This window comes from Narcine bancroftii, chromosome 5, assembly GCF_036971445.1.
Source record: "Narcine bancroftii isolate sNarBan1 chromosome 5, sNarBan1.hap1, whole genome shotgun sequence".
Taxonomy (NCBI): domain Eukaryota; kingdom Metazoa; phylum Chordata; class Chondrichthyes; order Torpediniformes; family Narcinidae; genus Narcine; species Narcine bancroftii.
Genome location: NC_091473.1, coordinates 252,389,247 through 252,408,198, shown reverse-complemented (window position 1 = coordinate 252,408,198; position 18,952 = coordinate 252,389,247). Strand labels below are relative to the sequence as shown.

The window sequence follows — 18,952 nt, the reverse complement described above, 5'->3', positions numbered from 1 at the left end:
CTGTACTCGCTGGAATTTAGAATGAGAGGGGATTTCATCGAAACTTATCCATTTATGAAAGGCTTCGATAATGTAGAGGTAGGTCAGTTGTTCCCATTGGTGGGGGGTGGGGAGACTAGGGGACATAGCCTCAAGATGCAGGGTAGTAGATTTAGGACAGAGATGAGGAGGAACTACTTTTTCCACAGGGTGGGGAATCTGTGGACTTCACTGCCCTTTGAAGCAGTGGAGGTGACCTCAGTAAATATATGGAAGACAAGGTTGATTTTTGTATTATAGGGGAAATAAGGGATATGGGGAAAAGGCAGATGAGCCCATCATCAGATCAGCCACGATCTCATTGAATGGTGGAGCCAGATGGATGGGCCAAATAGCCGATTCCTGCTCTTATGTCCTATTTCTTAATGGTAAAGATGGTATAAGGCACTCAAAAGTACAGAGAGAAGAAATCTGATTAACTTTCCACTAAATAAAGTTGTCACAGTGTTAAACCAGTGCAAGGAATAAAATCGGAAAGTTGTCTTCATGTGGCTAGGAATAAACTTCAAGAGAGCCTGGATGGGCATTCACGCTGGAGAATATATCAGTAAGGAAGCAGTTTGGTTGTTATAGATTTTGTAGTATGGATGGGGTTGTAATTTTCTGGCTAAATGATATGGATAAACAAGTACACACATATCCACAACTTCTGCAGCTCTCTGGATGAGAACGAGCAAGTGGGTCAATGTCCCAGGAAAGGGACTACTTGTTGAAGAATGGCTGATTTTATTTATTGAATTATCCGGTTTTGGAGATCTGGGCACCATTGGCAGAGCTGGTAATGGTGGATAGACCGGTCCTGTGGCAGGCCTGGAACCAGGCTGGGTTAGGTGGGCAGATTTTCTCCCCTGGAGGATGGGTTCTTGCAACGATCCAGCAGTTTCATGGCTTCTGTGAGCGGGACCAGGTTCGCCTAAGCTCTCAGTAAGCCCAGGCACGTTAAGCTCATCAGAAGTTGTGACAGGAATTGAACTAATTTCCCTGGATCCATGGTCCAGAAGTCTTGGTCGTATTTTGGTAAGTTAACCACTTTGTGGCCCTGCTGTGTGCAGCACATTTACACCAGTAAACCATTGTCAGTGATTGGTCACTTCCTTTACTGGAGAGCAGTAAGAAAACAGAAGATAGTGATATATTTTATGATAGTTCAATATTTATTTCCAAGTTTTCTCATGAATTATTTGTGATAATCAACTGCAAAGTTCATTTCTGAAAAGATTTCACAGCCAAGCAGCAACATTAAAACAGAGTCAGGAACTAACATTTTTTTTCTTTTATTTGTAGGCGTACAGCACGGGGACAGGCCCTTGTGGTCCATAAACTGCCTACCTCCAAAATACACCAATTAACCTACAACTCCCGGTAGGTTTTGAAGGGTGGGAGGAAACCGGGGCCCCCGGAGGAAACCCATGCAGACCCGGGAAGAAGGTATAAACTACTTACAGACAGCGTGGGATTCGATCCCGGGTCGCTGGCTCTGTAATAGCGTCGTGCCAACCTCTACGTTAACCATGCTGGCCCAACAATTTACACGTGATCTGTGTGTGAATTATTGAGGATGACTTTGATCATTGATACAACAGTTGCATTGGCCATTGGATCTGGAGCAAGCAAGGAATGCTGGAGAGGTTTCTAAATCGGGAAGAGAAGAAGCAACGTAGGCAAGAAGGTGGCTGGGTTAAGCAGCCCGTGCTAAGCCCACATGTTTTGTTCCGATGTCAAAGATTGAGTAGTATTCCCCAATGAAGACGTCTCCTAGGATCCAGAGTTCTTCAGCAACAGGAAGAGCCATACTACTAAATCCACTACTGCAAGATTCCTGTCCATTGTAATTGCTCTGGAAGAAGAGAAGTAAAGAACAGATCAATATTTTTTTTTCACACACTTGTTCCTCCTTAAGCAATGAGGAATCTACTGTTGTGTGCTTGTTTGGAACTGACAGGCCAGGATTAAAACCAACTGATGAACCAACCACTCCTCACATTTCACAATGGGCTGGACATGGTGTCAATTATCAACTGAAAGGATTTTGTCCAGGAGTTCGAAGCAAAATTGACAAAAATATTAAATTTAATTTAAAAAAAATCAGTCATACAGCATTGTCTCAGGTCCTTCCGGCCCATGAGCCTATTAACCCCGGGACGTTTTGAAAGGATGGGGAAAAAACCGGAGCACCCGGAGGAAACCCACGCAGACACGGTGAGAACGTACAAACTCCTTACAGACAGCGCCAGATTTGAACTGTGGGTCACTGCCGCTGTGATAGCATTGCGCTGACCGCTAACTGTGCCACCCATAACAGACATGACAGGGGATTTACCATAAATCAGATGATCCGATAGCCTGTTAAATGTTTTGGCGGTGCTGTTTGAGAGAGGGACATTAATACTGTCTGAGGAAGGACATTGAGGGAGGGGGTGGTGAGGAAATCAGCCAGGAATTGTGTGTAATAACAAGAGGAGAAAAAGATCAGCAAGAGTGTCCACTCCTGGAAGTTATTGAACTGAATGTGCTCAGTGGAAGGCAGGTTTTAAAAAAGGAATCCCGGAGCCGGTGGGTCGAGCATAGGTCACAAACGTGCTGTAGAAACCCCGCAGGTCGCAGCATTCGTAGGAAGCAAAAGGCAGTCGATGTTTTGGGCCTGAGCCCTTGTTTGGAAACATTCCCGACGAAGGATTCAGACCCAAATCGCCGACTGCCTTTCGAGAGCAGGTTCGGGTCCTGACTGGGAAGATCATCACCGCTGATTAATGTGGGAGGGGATGCTGCTCCTCTTCCACTCTGAGCAGATCTCAAAAACATGGACGCAGCTGGTATCCAGTGAGCTGTCTCTACCTCATCATGAGACCATTTGGCCCATCATTCCTGTGTTATATCTTGCACTCCAACCAGAATTATTGGAAGGAGGAAACTGGATTGGAAGAAATAATTGAGAAAGTTTCCAAACAAATGTTATTTTTTCAACTATTAGCGCTTTGGAGCCTTGAAATGTTGTTTAATGCATAAGTTACCACTAATAACATTTAGACAGCTGATTATTTTTTGGTGAGCTCTGGCAGCTAAAGGAGCGCTGCACCCCTGATTATGAGGGAAATTGGCCAAGCAGTCAGAACCTTTTCCCCGGGGTAAAAATGTCACGTACTAGAGGTCATGCAATTGAAGGGAGAGTGGAAGGGGAAAGATTTTTAAGCAGGGAGTGGTGGGTCCCTGCAGCGGGCTGCCAGGGGCAGTGGGTGAAGGCAGATATGAGCAGTGCCTCGGAGGCAGGGATTGTGGAGCACGTGCAAGCAGGAGTGATTTTGTTTCACTGGCCCATCCTGTCTGTTCTGTGTTCTCTACACGAAGGTGCAGGGCATGGGGAGGGCAGCCCAAACTGTGCTCGATTCTTTCCTCATACTAGCAAGGCGGCCCATCTCGTGGAGACTCCTGCTTTGACCATACCTGGAGTACGTAGGCAGAAGGAGGAAGTGGGTAGTCGATCCCGTTGATGGTGAAGGTCACGTAGGGCATGCTGGGCAGAGAGCTGCATTCCACGACAGCCTGTGGAACAAAAAGAAAAGGTATCAAACATCAACCTCATGCTGGTGCAGAGTGGTTGCAGCTTCCATAAGACAAAGGAATAGGCCATTCAGCCCATCGAGTCTGACCCACTATTCAATCATGAGCTGATCCATTTTCCCACTCAGCCCCACTGCCCAGCCTCGATGCTCTGGCTAATCAAGAACCTATCATTCTCTATCTTAAATGCGCCCAATGACTTGGCCTCTACAACTTCCTGTGGCAACAAATTTCACAGATTCACCACCCTCTGGCTGAAGAAATTCCTCCACATCTCTGTTCTAAGCAACACCCTTCAATCCTGAAGTTGTGCCTTCTTGTCCTAGACTCTCCCACCGTGGGAAACAACCTTTCTACATCTACTCTGCCCATGCCTTTCAACATTCAAAATGTTTCAATGAGATTTCCCCCTCATTCTCCTAAATTCCAACGAGTCTAGACCAAGAGCCATCAAATGCTTCTCATGTGATAACCCTTTCATTCCCGGAATCATCCACAGGAACCTCCTCTGAACCCTCTCCAACATCAATCCATCCTTTTGTAAATGTGGAGCCCAAAACTGCTCACAATACTCCATGAGGTCTCACCAGTGCAATATAAAGCCTCAGTGTCACATCCCTGTTCTTCTATTCCTCTTGACGTGAACGCCAGCATCACATTTGCCTTCTTCACCACCGACTCAACCTACAAGTTTATCTTCAGGCCAACCTGCCTGAGGACTCCCAGGTCTCTTTGCATCTGGTTATTTTCAGTTTTCTCCCCATTTAGTAAATAGTCTGCCCATTTGTTTTTTTCTACCGAAGTGCACAACCATACACTTCCTGACTTTGTATTTCATTCGCTGCTTCTCTGCACAGTCTCCTGTCTAAGTCCTTCTGCAGCCTCCTGTTTGTTCAAAGCTCATTCTCAACTCATGCCTTCATTCCAATTTAATAGATCTGGATCTTAATATTAATGGGATCTTAACGATTCTTGAGTCATTTAAAATTTACAATGAAAGCATTTCCATCCAATGAAATAGCAGAGTGTGGGTTTACCATAGTGCTTGATTCTGGACGTGCTCCAATGAGGCGTTGAATTGTGCTAATGGGGTCACTAGGCCCCACAATCAGAGAGGTCCCGGTATCGACAATGGCCTGGCAACCACTTTGGCAGGCCACAACCTGCCCATTGATTTTCACGCTGGGGGAGAAGACATATTGATGGTTACGTGAGGTAAGCGAGAGAAGTCTGCCGATGTTGGAGGAGCTCACGGGGGCCCACTAGCAGGTGAGGTGGTATCAGTGGAAGGTAGAGATCGCTGTTTTGGGCCAAAACCCTTCATGGGCAGCAGGAAGAGCCAGGCAGATACCCAGTTCTTCCTATTCCTGAGAATGGGGTCGCGGCCCGAAAGGTCTACCATCTATCACGCTCCGTGGATGCTGCCTCCAGCACGCCATGCATTGCTGGGGGTGATGCGACGAGCTTCGGGGACCTGAAGCCACTTCATAAATGCATCAACAGTTTCTTTCTCTAGGTCCCAACAGCGGGGTCTCCATAAATGTGATAGGGGAAGAGTTCACCAGGTTGCCAAATGCACCTCACCTATCTTGATAAAAATCCCCAATTCATGACTGGCCATTTCTACCTATGGATCCATGTTTGATTGAACTCTACCCACAACTTCGTGCAGCCATCCATACCTCCCAACGTGTCTCAGGAGAGATATCAATCAACATGACCAAAATCCCTCAAAGCGCCTATTAGTAAAGGCAGACCCTTTGAAAGAAGCCATTCCCTTCGGCATTTTGTATAATTTTAAATTTGATTCAGCACCCTCTATCCTCAAGGACCCTCACCAGCCAGGACATGCCCTCTTCACTCTACTACCATCAGGATAAAGGTACAGGAGCCTGAGGACAAGCCCTCAGAGGCACAAGGACAGCTTCTTCCCCGCTGCCATCAGATTCCTGAATGATCAGTGAACCAAAGACCCTGCCTCACTTTGACGTTTCGTGCACTATTATTTATTTATTTTTACAAGGTGATTTATGAAAATGTTTGCCCCGTGACACTGCCACAAAACAACACACTTCGTGACCTGTTCATGACAATAAATTCTGATTCTGAATTTGCAACATGGTTTGCAAATCTTGACTTGCTTGTTCTATTCCAGATACCAGCAATGGTGCGAGTCGCTCGAAGCCGGTTCTCTGCATTGCCCACCCTCCTGACCCATTCTCCTATCCTCCTTCCCCACACCCATGCCCAAGATTTTCAGTTTTTTTCAGCTCTACACGATTCTTGTGCTTGTCAAACAGGTCCCTGGTTTGCCTGCTGCCACCTTGGCTGCCAGCAACTACCTCCCCATTCTTCTGGATCCTCTACATGTTCTTTGCTTTTTTAACTCTTTCCCCTGTAATCTTACACAGCACCACCTTGAACACCCTCAAGGGAGTGGAACACGAAGCCTGCAGATGCTGCGATGTGGTAAGAACACAGAAACGCTGGAGGGTTTTTTTGAGAGAGATCAAGAGATGAGGCCTGGGGTAGATTATCCATGAAGATATCGAATGGTGGAGCAGGTGAGCAGACAAGTGACCTACTCCTCTCCTGTTTTTTCTTGTACAAACTAACACCCAGTCTGGGGCAGATAAATGAAAGAAATTAAACAAGGAACTATTGAATCAAGGAGCTTAAACGATGAAAGCTTTTCTCTAGATCTGTGTGAAACACAGAAGTCTGCAGACACAGTGATTGTTATTAAAACACAGAAATGCTGGAGGAGCTTGGCTGGTCTTGCACCGTTCACCGAAGGTGAAAGATGGAGAATTGATGTTTCGGGCCTGAGCCCTTCAAGGTACAAGTGAAAAGGAGGCAGCTGCCTGAATTAGGGCAGGGGAAGGAGTACAGACCCACAGACAAAAGATGACATTTGAACATGGACATCAGATTTCAGCTTTATTGTCCGAGCACACACATGACATCACATACAACCCTGAGATTCTTTTTCCTGTGGGCCAGGCAGAATCACCACTTATTGGTTGTGCAAAAAGAAACTGTACTCAACATACACATGCAAACAATAAAGAAATGTAAACAAACTGACTGTGCAACACAGAGGAAGAAAAAAAATTAACCAAGGGCAGGTGAGGGTCCTTAAGTGAGTCCCTGACTGAATTTGTTGTCGAGGAGAATTGATCAGGGGGTAGAGCTGGTGGAAAGGAGACAGGGATAGTTGGGGGGGGGGAGGGGGAGGGAGGGTGGGGAAAACGGAAACCGGAGAAGTCGATATTAGTGCCATCTAGTTGGAGGGGGCCCAGACTGAATGTGAGGTGCTGTTCCTCCAATTTGCAGGTGGTCTCAGTCTGGCAGTGCACGAGATCGTGGACAGACTCATTAGCAAGAGGAATGGAGCCTCTTCGATGCTGCTACCTGCAGACTCTACACAGACAGCACCTGTTATCGAGGTTGAACTGGGTCATGGGAGCTGTGTAGTAGCAGCATTAACTACTGCACCACTACCTCTACTGGAGGAAAGGAGACAGGGATAGTGGGGGGGGAGGGGGAGGGAGGGTGGGGCAAATGGAAACTGGAGAAGTCGATATTAGTGCCATCTAGTTATACTTTTGGCCTTTCACTAATCCCCTGAACTGTGTCTTTCATTAGGCGCTATCAAATGGCTGCACCCGGGAAGCCCTCCTGGTGAGATGACTGGGTCGTGGGTGCCTCCTGCACCTTTCAAATAGCAGCCGAACCTACCTGTTAAATCGCCAACCCGGCGATTTAAGGGGGATCACGCCTCTGCGATGACGTGGTGAATGATGCATCACACAGCCACAGGGAATCCCCTGGCCTCTGCGCTCTTTCAGTTTAAAGTTCTGGAGTAACCAGGTGAGCCATTTCCCCTTTCAAACAGGTGGAGGAAGAGACCTGGTTAAGTTTTACTGGGTTCCCTGACCACCTCCGAGGTAGGTCTGGAACACGGGTGGATTTTAACCGGGCTTGCCCAGTTCAGCCCTTTCAAATAGCCTGGGTCTTCAATTTCCCAGTTAACACCATTTTATAAGGCAATTTGGAAGCCCTTTCAAAGGGTTTGAGAAGGTGTGGACGGATTTCAGGTGTGGGTAGAGTCCGCAAGCGTGCAATCAGATATGGTGACTGAATGACTCTCTCCCGTAATCCAAGCCTGATGCCAATCCATGAATTTTCCACCTGACTGAGACCTTTTCTGCTACCAACACCTTTTTAACTACCATGGAGAGAAGGGGCAGCGTGGTCAGCACACAACGCTGTTACAGTGTCAGTGACGGGGTTTGACTGTACATTCTCCCCATGTCTACATGAGCTTCCTCCAGGTGCTCCGGTTTCCTTCCACCCTCCAAAAGACATACGGGGATTGTAGGTTAATTTTGGGATGGAAGGGCCTGTTGCCATGCTGCATGCCTAAATTTAAAATTTAAATAAGAAGTTACATTTAAAGTTAAAATAACTAAGAAATAAAGCAATTTGCTACGTAACGTTAGTGGCGCCACAGTTCACATAATGTTTAACTATTACAGCGCCAGCGGCCCAAGTTCAAATCTGGCTCTGTCTGTAAGGAGCTTGTACGTTCTCCCTGTGAATACGTGGGTTTTCCCTGCTCCTCTAGTTCCCTCCCACAGTCCAAAGACGTACAGCGGGAATAGGTTAATTTGTGACATGGGTATACAGTAAAATCCCCATTATCTGGAATTCAAGCAATCGGCAAAAAAAAAACCCACAGAAAATAAATGGATAAAAAATACTGTTTTTTATTTTTTCTGAAGAAGATTGGTTAGATATCTGTTATGAGAGTGTAACTAGATTGATAAATGCACGTTATGCAATGATTAATTACAATTTTTTTACATCAATTATATTTGATACCTGAAAAGTTAAAAAAATAGGGTTTTCATGAATCAGATTTGTGTTTTAGATGTGGTGATACGGTTGGAACTTTTTTTCATGCCGTTTGGTCATGTAGACATCTACAATCTTTTTGGAAGAAAATTCAATCATTTTTAGAATTCCTGCATAAGATTAAAATTGTTTTAGATCCAACAGTATTTTTATTGGGTAGTTTGCAACCTCTGAAAGGTTTGGGATTAGATAAGTTTCAGCTTGCTTTTGTATATTTAGCTTTTTCTGTAGTGAAAAAAATGTATTGCTAGTACGTGGAAAGATACAAATGTGATTGATATTAATAGATGGCGTAATGAGATGAGATATTGTTTAATAATGGAAAAAATTATGTATGTTTTGCATGATAATTATAATTTTTTTATTAATAAGTGGCTGTTATACTCAGAATATTTACATTTCAATTTATATTGACTAGATTTTAATATGTATATTTAACTTTTTCTTTAATATTTCTTTTTTCTTTTTTATGGCTCTCCTTAGGAGAGTTGGCTGAAGGCGGGGGGTTCTTTATAAAAAAAACGTTCATGTTCATGTTTAATTGCTGCATATGTCATATTATATTTGTTTTTTGAACGAATAAATAAAGTTAAAAAAAACATACAGCGGGCCTCGCTGTTAGTTCTCCAATCACACAACGTGCAGTCTAAAGCAACCAGAAAACTCGCATATCCGGCACCTACCAATTCCCGTAGGTACCGGATACCAGGGGGTTTTACTGTATTTGTACAGCAAGGGCTCATGGGCAGGAAGGGCCTGTTACCCTGCAGTAAATTAAAACCCTTCCAGATGATTTAGTCTCCATTTCCGTACCTGTCTAGGAGGATTTGCCAGTACCCTTCCTGGGTGACAGGAACCCAGTTAATTTGTCCTGTATAGTGGTTTGGGTCGACTCCGCCAAACACGACTTCACTGCCAGACTGACCATTATCTCTGCAAAGCAAAGATGGGAAATTAGTTTAAACCAGATCTGTGCAGGTTCAGACTTCTTGTCACATTCCAGTTTTCCAAAAATCATATCCCGGTGAACATCATTGTCAAAGGTTGGCTTCTTAAACAATTGTCCGTGAATGAGTTACCCTCAGTGACCATGAGAGAAGATGGTAACTATAGAGAAGGACCCCACCAAACCTTGCTGCAGGAAAGAGGAAGCCTGCAAGTTTTAAAAAAAGATCACATATGTTACTGTGACTTCAAATGCCCCAAACGAAGCAGATTCAGTAGTAATTCCATTAAAGGCGATTGCATATGTAGCAAAAATAGGGGTGGGGGTGTGGGACGAGCTGCCAGCTGAAGTGGTGAATGTGGGCTCCGTTTTAACATTTAAGAAGAATTTGGACAGGTACATGGATGGGAGTGGTGCAGGTCAGTAGTGGGACTAGGCAGAAAATGGTTCGGCACAGACTAGAAGGGCTGTAAGGCCTGTTTCTAAGGTTTTATGGTTCTAATTAGGTGTAGAAAACAGGGCAGTGAAACAAACTTGAGTTCCTCTTTGACCAATTGTCACTCAGGCAAAATGAACTAAGTAGTGTTCTTGCTCTTTAGCCTCGTCCTAAAGAGTTGGGACATCATGTTACAACTCTTTAAGATATCATAGAGTCCTAAAACATGGGAATATGCTCTGTAGCCCAAATATTCCCACAGGGGTTAAAAAACTGCACCTGCATTGGACCCACCTGCTGGTGTTTGCTCCATATTCCCTCCCAACCTATCCTATTCATAAGACCATTAGATATAGAAGCAGAAATAGGCTATTCAGCCCATCGAGTCTGCCCTTTCATCTATGGAATTTAGGAGAATGAGAGGGGGATGCATTGAAACATTTTGAATGTTGAAAGGTGTGGTCAGATTAGATGTAGAAAGGTTGTTTCCCCACAGTGGGAGAGTCTAGGACAAGAGGGCACAACTTCAGGATTGAAGGGTGTTCGCTTAGAACAGAGACGCGGAGGAATTTCTTCAGCCAGACGGTGGTGAATCTGTGGAATTTGTCGCCACAGTCGGGTGTTCAGGCCTGGTCATTGGGTGTATTTAAGGCAGAGATTGATAGGTTCTTGATCAGTCAGGGTAACAAAGGTTATAGGGAAAAGGCTGGGAAGTGGGGCTGAGTGGGTAAATGGACCAGCTCATGATTGAATGACAGAACAGACTCGATGGTCTGAAGAGCCTATTTCTGCTCCTATGTCTTTGGGGACAACCACAGGAAAGTGGGACTATCTCAGTTGGGCTGAAGGGCCTGGTTCTGATTTGACTGTAGATCATTCAAAATTAAATGCATCAACTAAATCTTGTTACTTTCTGGAAAATAACCCCAATCTTTACTGAAACAACACAAACCGCTGGAGGAACACAGGCAAAACATATGGAGGCAGAGGGGATGGTCGATGGTTCACGTTGAGAGCCTGCATCAGGCCCAAAAACTTTGACCATCCCTCTCCTGCCACAGACACCACTTGGGCCCTTTGAGCACCTCCAGAGAGCTTGACCTTTGCTCCGGATTTCAGCACTTGTCGGCTCTTGTGTCCCCAATCTCTCCCCTTGGATTTGCTGAGGAATTATCGATTGGTTTGTGATGAAGGTTACCAATTCTTCACCTGGTCAAATAGAAGGCATAAATAGGATTCTCCACTAGTCGTTGAGACATCATGTTTTCAAAGACAGTTGTGGCTCCAGATGATGCAATATTTGGAAAGGCCAGTCCCAGAATGCCATCAAAATGGGCATAGTAAAGGAAAGAGCCTGGTTCACTCGTACTTAACCCAAACTCTTGCTGAGTGATGTCAATGGAGGAAACCTAATGGAGAAAAGAGAGTAGATAGCTTTGAGGTCCAAGGTATAAACACCTCCAACAGCCTATCTTGGTCCAACCACGTCAATGCGAGTGCCAGCCAATCCTATCAACACCTCTACTTCTACAATTCATCATGTCACCTGTGTTCCTCAACAACTTCTACAGGCACACCATTGAAAGTAGAGCATCACTGTGTGGGATGGGATCAGCTCCGTCCAAGACCATGAGATACTGCAGAGGGTTATGAACATGGTTTAAACCACCGCACAAACCCTCCACCCCATCCACTGACACCATCTGCAGTTCCTTGTTGCCTTAGAAAAGCATTAAAAGTCTCAGCCCACCCCACCCCCGGTCATACTCTCTTCACCCTGTCCCTTCAGGAAGAAGGTTCAGAATATTTCTAGTTGGTCACATTGACAGTAGCATGAAAACAAGGAGGGAGAACCCTGCCAAGATACAGAAATTGTCGAGGACTGGTGCAGGGCACCAGAAAACAGGAAGACCAATTCTCATTTGAGAAGGAGAAGCAGAGGTGAGGACCCTTCAGGACAATGACCATGTGGAGGACCAGCAAGGGGCTCTGCAGCTCTGTCTGGGACACAAGGTCCATCTGGGCTCCACACTTTGGGAAATTGGCTGGTTTGGGGTTGAACTTACCCGGACTGTGTCATAGCTGAGGATCCCAGTCATACTCCCCGTGCCGTACTGGATAGAAACATATTTGTTTGTCATGTGAAATGTCGAGGATTTATTTGGATTGAACTTGCGATGATCACCTACAAAGAGAAGACATTGGCGTGATCTACTGGGGTCGTTTTCCGAAGAGGGCGTGCAAAATCATTGAGGACCCCCTACCACCCCGCAAACAGCATCTTCTAGCTACTCTCATCGGGGAAGAGTTTCTAAGCCAGCACCACCAGGCTGAGGAACAGCTTCTTCCCACGGACAGTGAGAACGCCGAACGACCAAAGGAACTGTCAGACAAACCCTCTGTGACTCAACCATTTATTAAACCATACTTATTTATTTTTTCTTATGTGTATGTATATAGGTTCTGTGCATATGTATTTTTTGTCTGTATGTGTGTTATGTCTGGATGTGTGTCTGCATGGTTTTTTGTATTGTAGACTGGAGAACACTCGTCAGGTTGTGCTAGTACAATTGGTGATCGATAAACTTGATTATGTTGAAATGATATTAAATTAAGGATTGAAATTTGATTCAACAAGAAAGATAATCATTGTGTTAATTAATAAAACATCCCGAGACTCTTAGAGGACGTGTTATCAGACAAATTCCAACATTGAGACCTCCTCACAGGCTTGTACCTTAAGAGAGATCAATTCTCATTCTTCCAAACTCCAGTGAATGTAGACCCTGTGTTGTTCTTCAACTTAGGATTCACCAAAATCTACACTGTACTGACTCTAAAATCAATATATCCCCCACCAAGGGTTCGAAAACCATGACAGATCAGTTCACTGGTTAATCACAGCTCCCTGTAACACTCCCCTCAAACCCCAGCTCACTGCCGTTTTGGTTATAGCATGAACCTCGATCTCCATGGAAGGCAGGAAGGATAGTGTGGTGGTTAGAGCAACACTATTTCAGTTATAGCAAATAGAGTTCGAATCCTGCGCTGTCTGTAAGGAATTTGCGCGTTTTCCCCATGTCTGCATGGGTTTCCTTTGGGTGCTACGGTTTGTTCCCACCTTCCAAAATGTAGGGGGCTGAAGATTATTTGGGATCGTCGGCCAAAAGGGCCTGTTACCAAGCTGTATGTCTAATTTTTTTTAAATATTGAAAAATTAAACATTTACATACATATGATATATGTAGCAGAATAAACCACAGGACAGAGAGCAGGGTTACAGAGAGCTCGGTAAAAACACAATGCTGGAGAAACTCAACAGGTCGGTGTACTTCATGTAGTTTTGGACCTGAACATGAGTAAAATGTAGACAGGCACCTGAATATATGGTGAGGGGGAGGAGCATGGTCCCACAGGCAGGGGGTAATAGATGCACAAGGGAGAGTTGATGGCTCTGTGAGTAGAGAGAGAAGGGGATGGAGAGCTGGAGGAAAGGTGACAGAGAGATGGGGAAGAGAGGGAGAATGTGGAGTGGTCTAGCAGAAGCCAGAGAAGTTGATATTAATGCCATCTGATTGGAGAATGCACAGACGTCGATCCTCCAATTTACGGTGGCCTTGATTTGGCCGTGCATGAGGCCATGGACCAGAATGGGGCACGGAATTGAAATGGTTGGCCACTGGGAGATCCCTGAAGTTGATGCGGACAGAGTGTTCTGTTCACTGATCAGAGAGATCGGATTGAATGGATCACTGCAATATTATTTTACCATGCTGAGGTTGATTCAGTAGCGCCCATTCCCATGGAAGGGACCAATTCACATGATTTATATTTCTCAGTGGAATGCCATTGAAATTTTCAAACTATTTTTGGTACTGCCAGATACTGCTTTCTGAAACAATATTAAATGCTGTGCTGTTCATTTCAAATTTAAGGACTGCAATCAATTGGACGAAGAAGAAACTTTGAGTTCCGATCTTCAATCCTCAGCAGACATCAGTGTGATCAGGAAAAGTCAGCTGGGTGTGAGTAAACTTTTTATCATGTTATATTGAAATTGTATAAGACATTAGTGAGGCCAATTTGCAGTTTTGTGAGCAGTTTTGCTCGCCTGCCTACAGGAAAGATATCAGTAAGATTGAAAGAGGGCTGAGAAGAATTACAAGGATAAACAAGACACATGTCTGATCCAGTGGTGATGCAGGGTCCCCACCTGGAACATTGAAAAATGTCTCTCCCTTCACAGGGCGGCACAGTTAGCATAACGTCTTCACAGCGCCAGTGATCGGGACTCTGGTTCAAATCCCTTGCTCTCTATAAGGAGTTGGTACGTTCTCCCCGTGGGGGTCCTGTTTCCTCCCACCATTCAAAGCATACCAGGGGTGTTGGTTAATTGGGTGTAAATTGGATGGCATGGACTTGTGGGCCAAAATGGCCGTGCTGAATGTAGGATGTAGCTGGGACTTGAAGAACTGAGTTATAGAGTAAGGTTGAATTGGTTCAGACTTTACTCCTCAGAATGATAGAAAATCAGGGAGATTTGATACAAAATTATGAGGGATACAGATAGAATAAATGCAATCAGGATTTTTCCATTGAGGTTGGGTGAGTCAAGAACTAGAGGACATGGGGTAAGGATGAAAGTGGAAGATTTGAGTGATTCAGTGTGTGGAATGAGCTGCCAGCGGAGATGGTGGGTGCAGACTCGATTTCAACATTTAAGGTGGATCAGTACATGGATGGAAGGGGTATGGAGGGCTCTGGTCTGAGACAGGATGCTGGGACTCAGCAGAATAAATAGCTCGGCATGAATTAGATGGGCTGAAGGGCTGTAGTCCTTCAATTATCCAGAATCAAGGGTACTTACTGCAAGCCGGGCTGGAGCAGTAATATGAGGGTACCCAGAGGTTAGATGACCCAGTGTCGAAGATGACAGTGAAACTCTGTGGTGGTGTACCGATACTGATTGTTCCAAAATAGCTCAGCTGTTGGGGTATAGAAGAGAGAGGTATATTAGAAATCTACCTGTTCGCTCAAGGGTTGCGACTCACAACATCATGAAGAAAGTCGGTGCCTGTACTTCCGTAGGGGTTTGTGGGTGGGTTGGTACGACATCAGAAACCCTGGCAAATTTCTACAGAGGTGTGATGGAAAATGTGCTGACCGGCTGCATCACAGCCCAGGACATCACAGGCAAAACCCTCCCCACCATCGAGAACATCTACAGTTAAGAGCAGCAGCGATCATCAAGGATCCACACCACCCAGCACTCGCTCTGTTCTCGCTACTGCCATCAAGAAAGAGGTCTCAGTGCCACGAGACTCACACCACCAGGTTCAGGAACAGCTGCTCCCCCTCCACCATCAGACTCCTCAACGACAAACTCAATCAGCGACTCATTACTTGTGCACTGTAGTGATTTTAGTTTCTCTTTGTATTGCACAGTCAGTTTATTAACATTTATTTCTTTACATGTGTATGTTTCTTATTGAGTACAGATTTTGCCTGGCCCATGTGATGAAGAATCTCAGGGTTGTGTGTGATGTCGCATACAAACTCTGACAATAAATCTGAACTTTGACCACATCCATCCACAGATGCTGTCTGACTTGCAGACTTCCTCAGCACCTCGTTTCCTTGCTTAAAACTAAGTTTCTTGGCCTAAAATGGAAACTCGCTCCTCAATAGAACTGAAGACGTTTCTCCACCAGGAGACCTGCCACGGTTCAGGCAGATAGCCCACCCTCAGTGAAGGGCATTTAGGGATGGGCAGCTGAGCCCACCTCTTGAAAAATGAGTACATTTGAAGAAATAAATGGACTAAAACAGGACTACAGGAATTACTCACATCCAGGTAGTTGATAAGAGGCTCTGTGGCAGCCAGTGTGTCATGCTGGGCAGGTCGCAGGTATTTTGTTGCTGGATTGTATGCATGTTTCTCCAGAAAATCGTCGAGCAAACCACGTTCCTTCAGCACGTCACGGACAGATTTACCCTTGTGTAATTTTATTCTGCAAAAATAGGGGTAAAAGCACTTCATTTTTTCCAGGCTGCCAGAAAACTTTTCATCCGAAATATAGCTGTTAAATTGGTTTACACAACTTCGTATCTTACACACAAGCGATGGGTGCAGGTTAGTGGACTGGGCTAAAAAAAATGGTTCAGAACAGACTAAAAGGGCTGAAGGGGCCAGTTTCTGTGCTGGAATGTTTTATGGTTCTATATTAATTACTGCAGTGTTTTCTAAACCATGAATTGTTTTGAGTTAGGCCATAAGACCTAGGAGCAGAAATAGGCCATTCAGCCCATCGGCTCTGCCCCACCTTTCAATCACGGGCTGATCCATTTCTCCACTCAGCCCCCCTGCCCGGCCGTCTCCCCATAACCTTGGATGCCCTGGCTAATCAAGAACAGATCAATCTCTGCCTCAAATGGACCCAATGACCCGGCCTCCACAACCGCCTGTGGTGGAAATTTCCACAGACTCATCACCGTCTGGCTGAAGAAATTCCTTCGCGTCTCTGTTTAAGTGGATGCCCTTCAGTCCTGAAGTTGTGCCCTCTTGCCCTAGCCAGTGGTTCTCAACCAGTGAGCCACAGCTTATTTCCATGTGAGTCTTTAAAAATGTTAAATAAAATACTTTAATTTAGATAAAGATGTGTTTCTTGTAGAGCTGTCTTTGACTTGAAGATACTGCTTGCTCATTGGCACCGGTGGGCCATTGCATGTTAGGCCAGAAGCCATGTGGGTCTTAGACTGAATAAAAAGTTGAGAACCACTGTCCTGGACTCTCCCACAATGGCAGACAACCTTTCTACATCTACTCTGTCCAGGCTGATAAAAGTATGATGATTTTAAAGTTGGAAGAGGAGAAATTATTGTTCACGCTGTTTGTGTAAAAACACAGAAGTGCTAGAGGAACTCAGCAGGTCTCGCAGCATCCTTAGGAGGTAAAGTTATTTAACTGGCATTTTGCCCCTGAGCCCGTCCGCAAGGTTTTTGTGTTTTACTACAGTCATAGATTCTGCAGGCGTTGGTGTTTCACTCTCTTCTGACAATTTGAATATTGTTTCCTCTGAATATCTCGCTGTGTGTGAAAGAGAAATTTGCTTCCTTCCTTCCAGGAATGAAGCTTTAATCCCTTTCCTGTTGCTTTATTGTAATTCATTAATCATTTCATCACTTTGTCATTTTCAGGGTTATAACGCTGTTTGGGATCTGGTTAAAAAAAACAAATTCACCATAACACTGTAAATAGGTTTCCCCGTATCTAAATCCATTCACATTACAAATATATTTTTACAGTGAAGGACTCAACGGCAGTGTTGCATCGTGAACCCTGACCTGGGCCATACACGTGGATTTTCACTGGCCACTTGCTCCCTTTGAAGGAACTCTTGCAAAGTAAAGACTGGTGTCTCATTCGAACGGGAGTCCGTGTGGCTGTGGGAATGCTAGAGGCAAATGCACGGAGCCCCTTTTCCACTGGGACCTTGTCCCAGGAATTAACAGGGAAATTAACCGGTTAAGGGTCCAGTGGGAAAGGAAAACAGTCACTCCGGTGTCAAATCAAGCCAGGCATTGACGCCCTCGACCCCTACTCATATCCCCAGCGTCAGCTGATGCTGGCATGCCGATTAAACCAATGGATAAAGGACAGCAGAAAGTCACCCGCTTCTGATCGAAGGTAGAGCACTCCGATCCCCGGGGATGAGTGTGTTCTGTGGAAAAGCAGTGAGTTAAGGGTGGCCCAGTGGAAACACCGTAAATGGCTTCCTATCCTGGGACACTAAAGGGCCAATGAACTGGGATGCCAGTGGGAAAAGGGCTAGTGACTCCGACAGGACTCTCCTTTCTCTCGTACTGTAAGGGCTCTGTGTGACACTAATGTCAACTCTTTGCCTTACAGCAGGTAGGAGGCAATTTCATGTAATAGTACATGTTCTGTACTATTACATAACTTTAAAGAAATCTTGAGAGGTGAGAGTGTGGAAGCAGCTGCCAGTGGCATGGTGGATGTGGGTTCGATTTCAACGGACGAGGAATTTGGATAGGTACATGGATGAGAGAGGATTGGCAGGCTATTGACCAGGTGAAGGTCAGTGGGACGAGGCTGAATAATAGTTCAATACAGTCTAGGTGGGCTGTAGTGTTCAATGGATCTCAATGTTACAGTTGTACCTGTCCCTACCAGTTTCACCACCCTCTGTGATTTGACACACAATTTGAGTCCGAGTCCCGATCACGGCCACTTTGTAGTTCAAACCCCAGCCAGGAGAGCTGTGATCGCAGCTCAGACCATCAAGCAAACCATCCTCCCCTCTTTCACCTCCCACTGCCTCAGGAAAAACTGCCAACGTATTAGAGGATCCATCCCACCCTGGTCGCATGGTCTTCTCTCCCATTCAATTGGGCAGAAGGTGCATGAGTTTGAAAGCACAAACCTCCCGATTCAAGGTCAGTTGCTTTCCTGCCCTCGGCTGACTCTTGAATGGACAACTCATTGGTGAGAGATGATTCCTGTGCAGCTTTCAGATGTACCTTTCTCTGTACTCTTTGTCTCGGTAGTAAAAACACACAGAGATGCTGGAGGAACTTGACCAGTCACGCAGCGTCCATAGGAGGTAAAGATATAGAACCCACATTTTGGGCCTGAGCTCATGGTGTGAGTGAAAAGCAGACAGATGTCTGAATTAAAAGGTGGGAGGAGGAGGGAAGGAAGGACCTGGGGAGGGGTACACACCAACAGGCAAAAGACCATAATTCAGTGGTTCTCAACCTTTTTCTTTCCACTCACATACCACCTTAAGTAATCTCTTACTAACCACAGAGCACCCATGCCATCCTATGATATCCACTGGATAGGAGGGCCAGAGAGGAAAGGTGAGAATTGATCGGAGGGGGGGGGGGTGGGGGTGCTCTGTGAATGCAGAGCCGGAGGAGAGGAGACAGGGGGAAAGACAGGGAGGGAGGGGGCTAACAGAAATCAGATAATTCGATGTTGATCCCACCTGGTTGGACGGTGCCCAGACAACATTACAGTACATTACTAA

The 18,952-nt window shown here is 45.3% G+C and overlaps 1 protein-coding gene across 2 annotated transcripts in view; it reads right to left on the bottom strand.

Moving 5' to 3' along the window:
* The window catches only part of LOC138765205 (gastricsin-like), a 44,107-nt gene that overhangs the window by 23,542 nt on the left and 1,613 nt on the right, over positions 1–18,952 (bottom strand). Inside the window, exons 3-10 of one of the 2 annotated variants that reach the window (XM_069942143.1) lie at positions 15,748–15,910; positions 14,767–14,884; positions 11,966–12,084; positions 11,109–11,308; positions 9,331–9,450; positions 4,635–4,779; positions 3,481–3,579; positions 1,718–1,876 (exon numbers count right to left, since the gene is read on the bottom strand). In XM_069942143.1, the coding sequence (XP_069798244.1) occupies positions 1,718–1,876; positions 3,481–3,579; positions 4,635–4,779; positions 9,331–9,450; positions 11,109–11,308; positions 11,966–12,084; positions 14,767–14,884; positions 15,748–15,910 (1,123 nt within the window). Of the gene's footprint in view, positions 1–1,717; positions 1,877–3,480; positions 3,580–4,634; positions 4,780–9,330; positions 9,451–11,108; positions 11,309–11,965; positions 12,085–14,766; positions 14,885–15,747; positions 15,911–18,952 lie in introns of those variants that run through there. The other variant, XM_069942142.1, reaches the window with a different exon arrangement.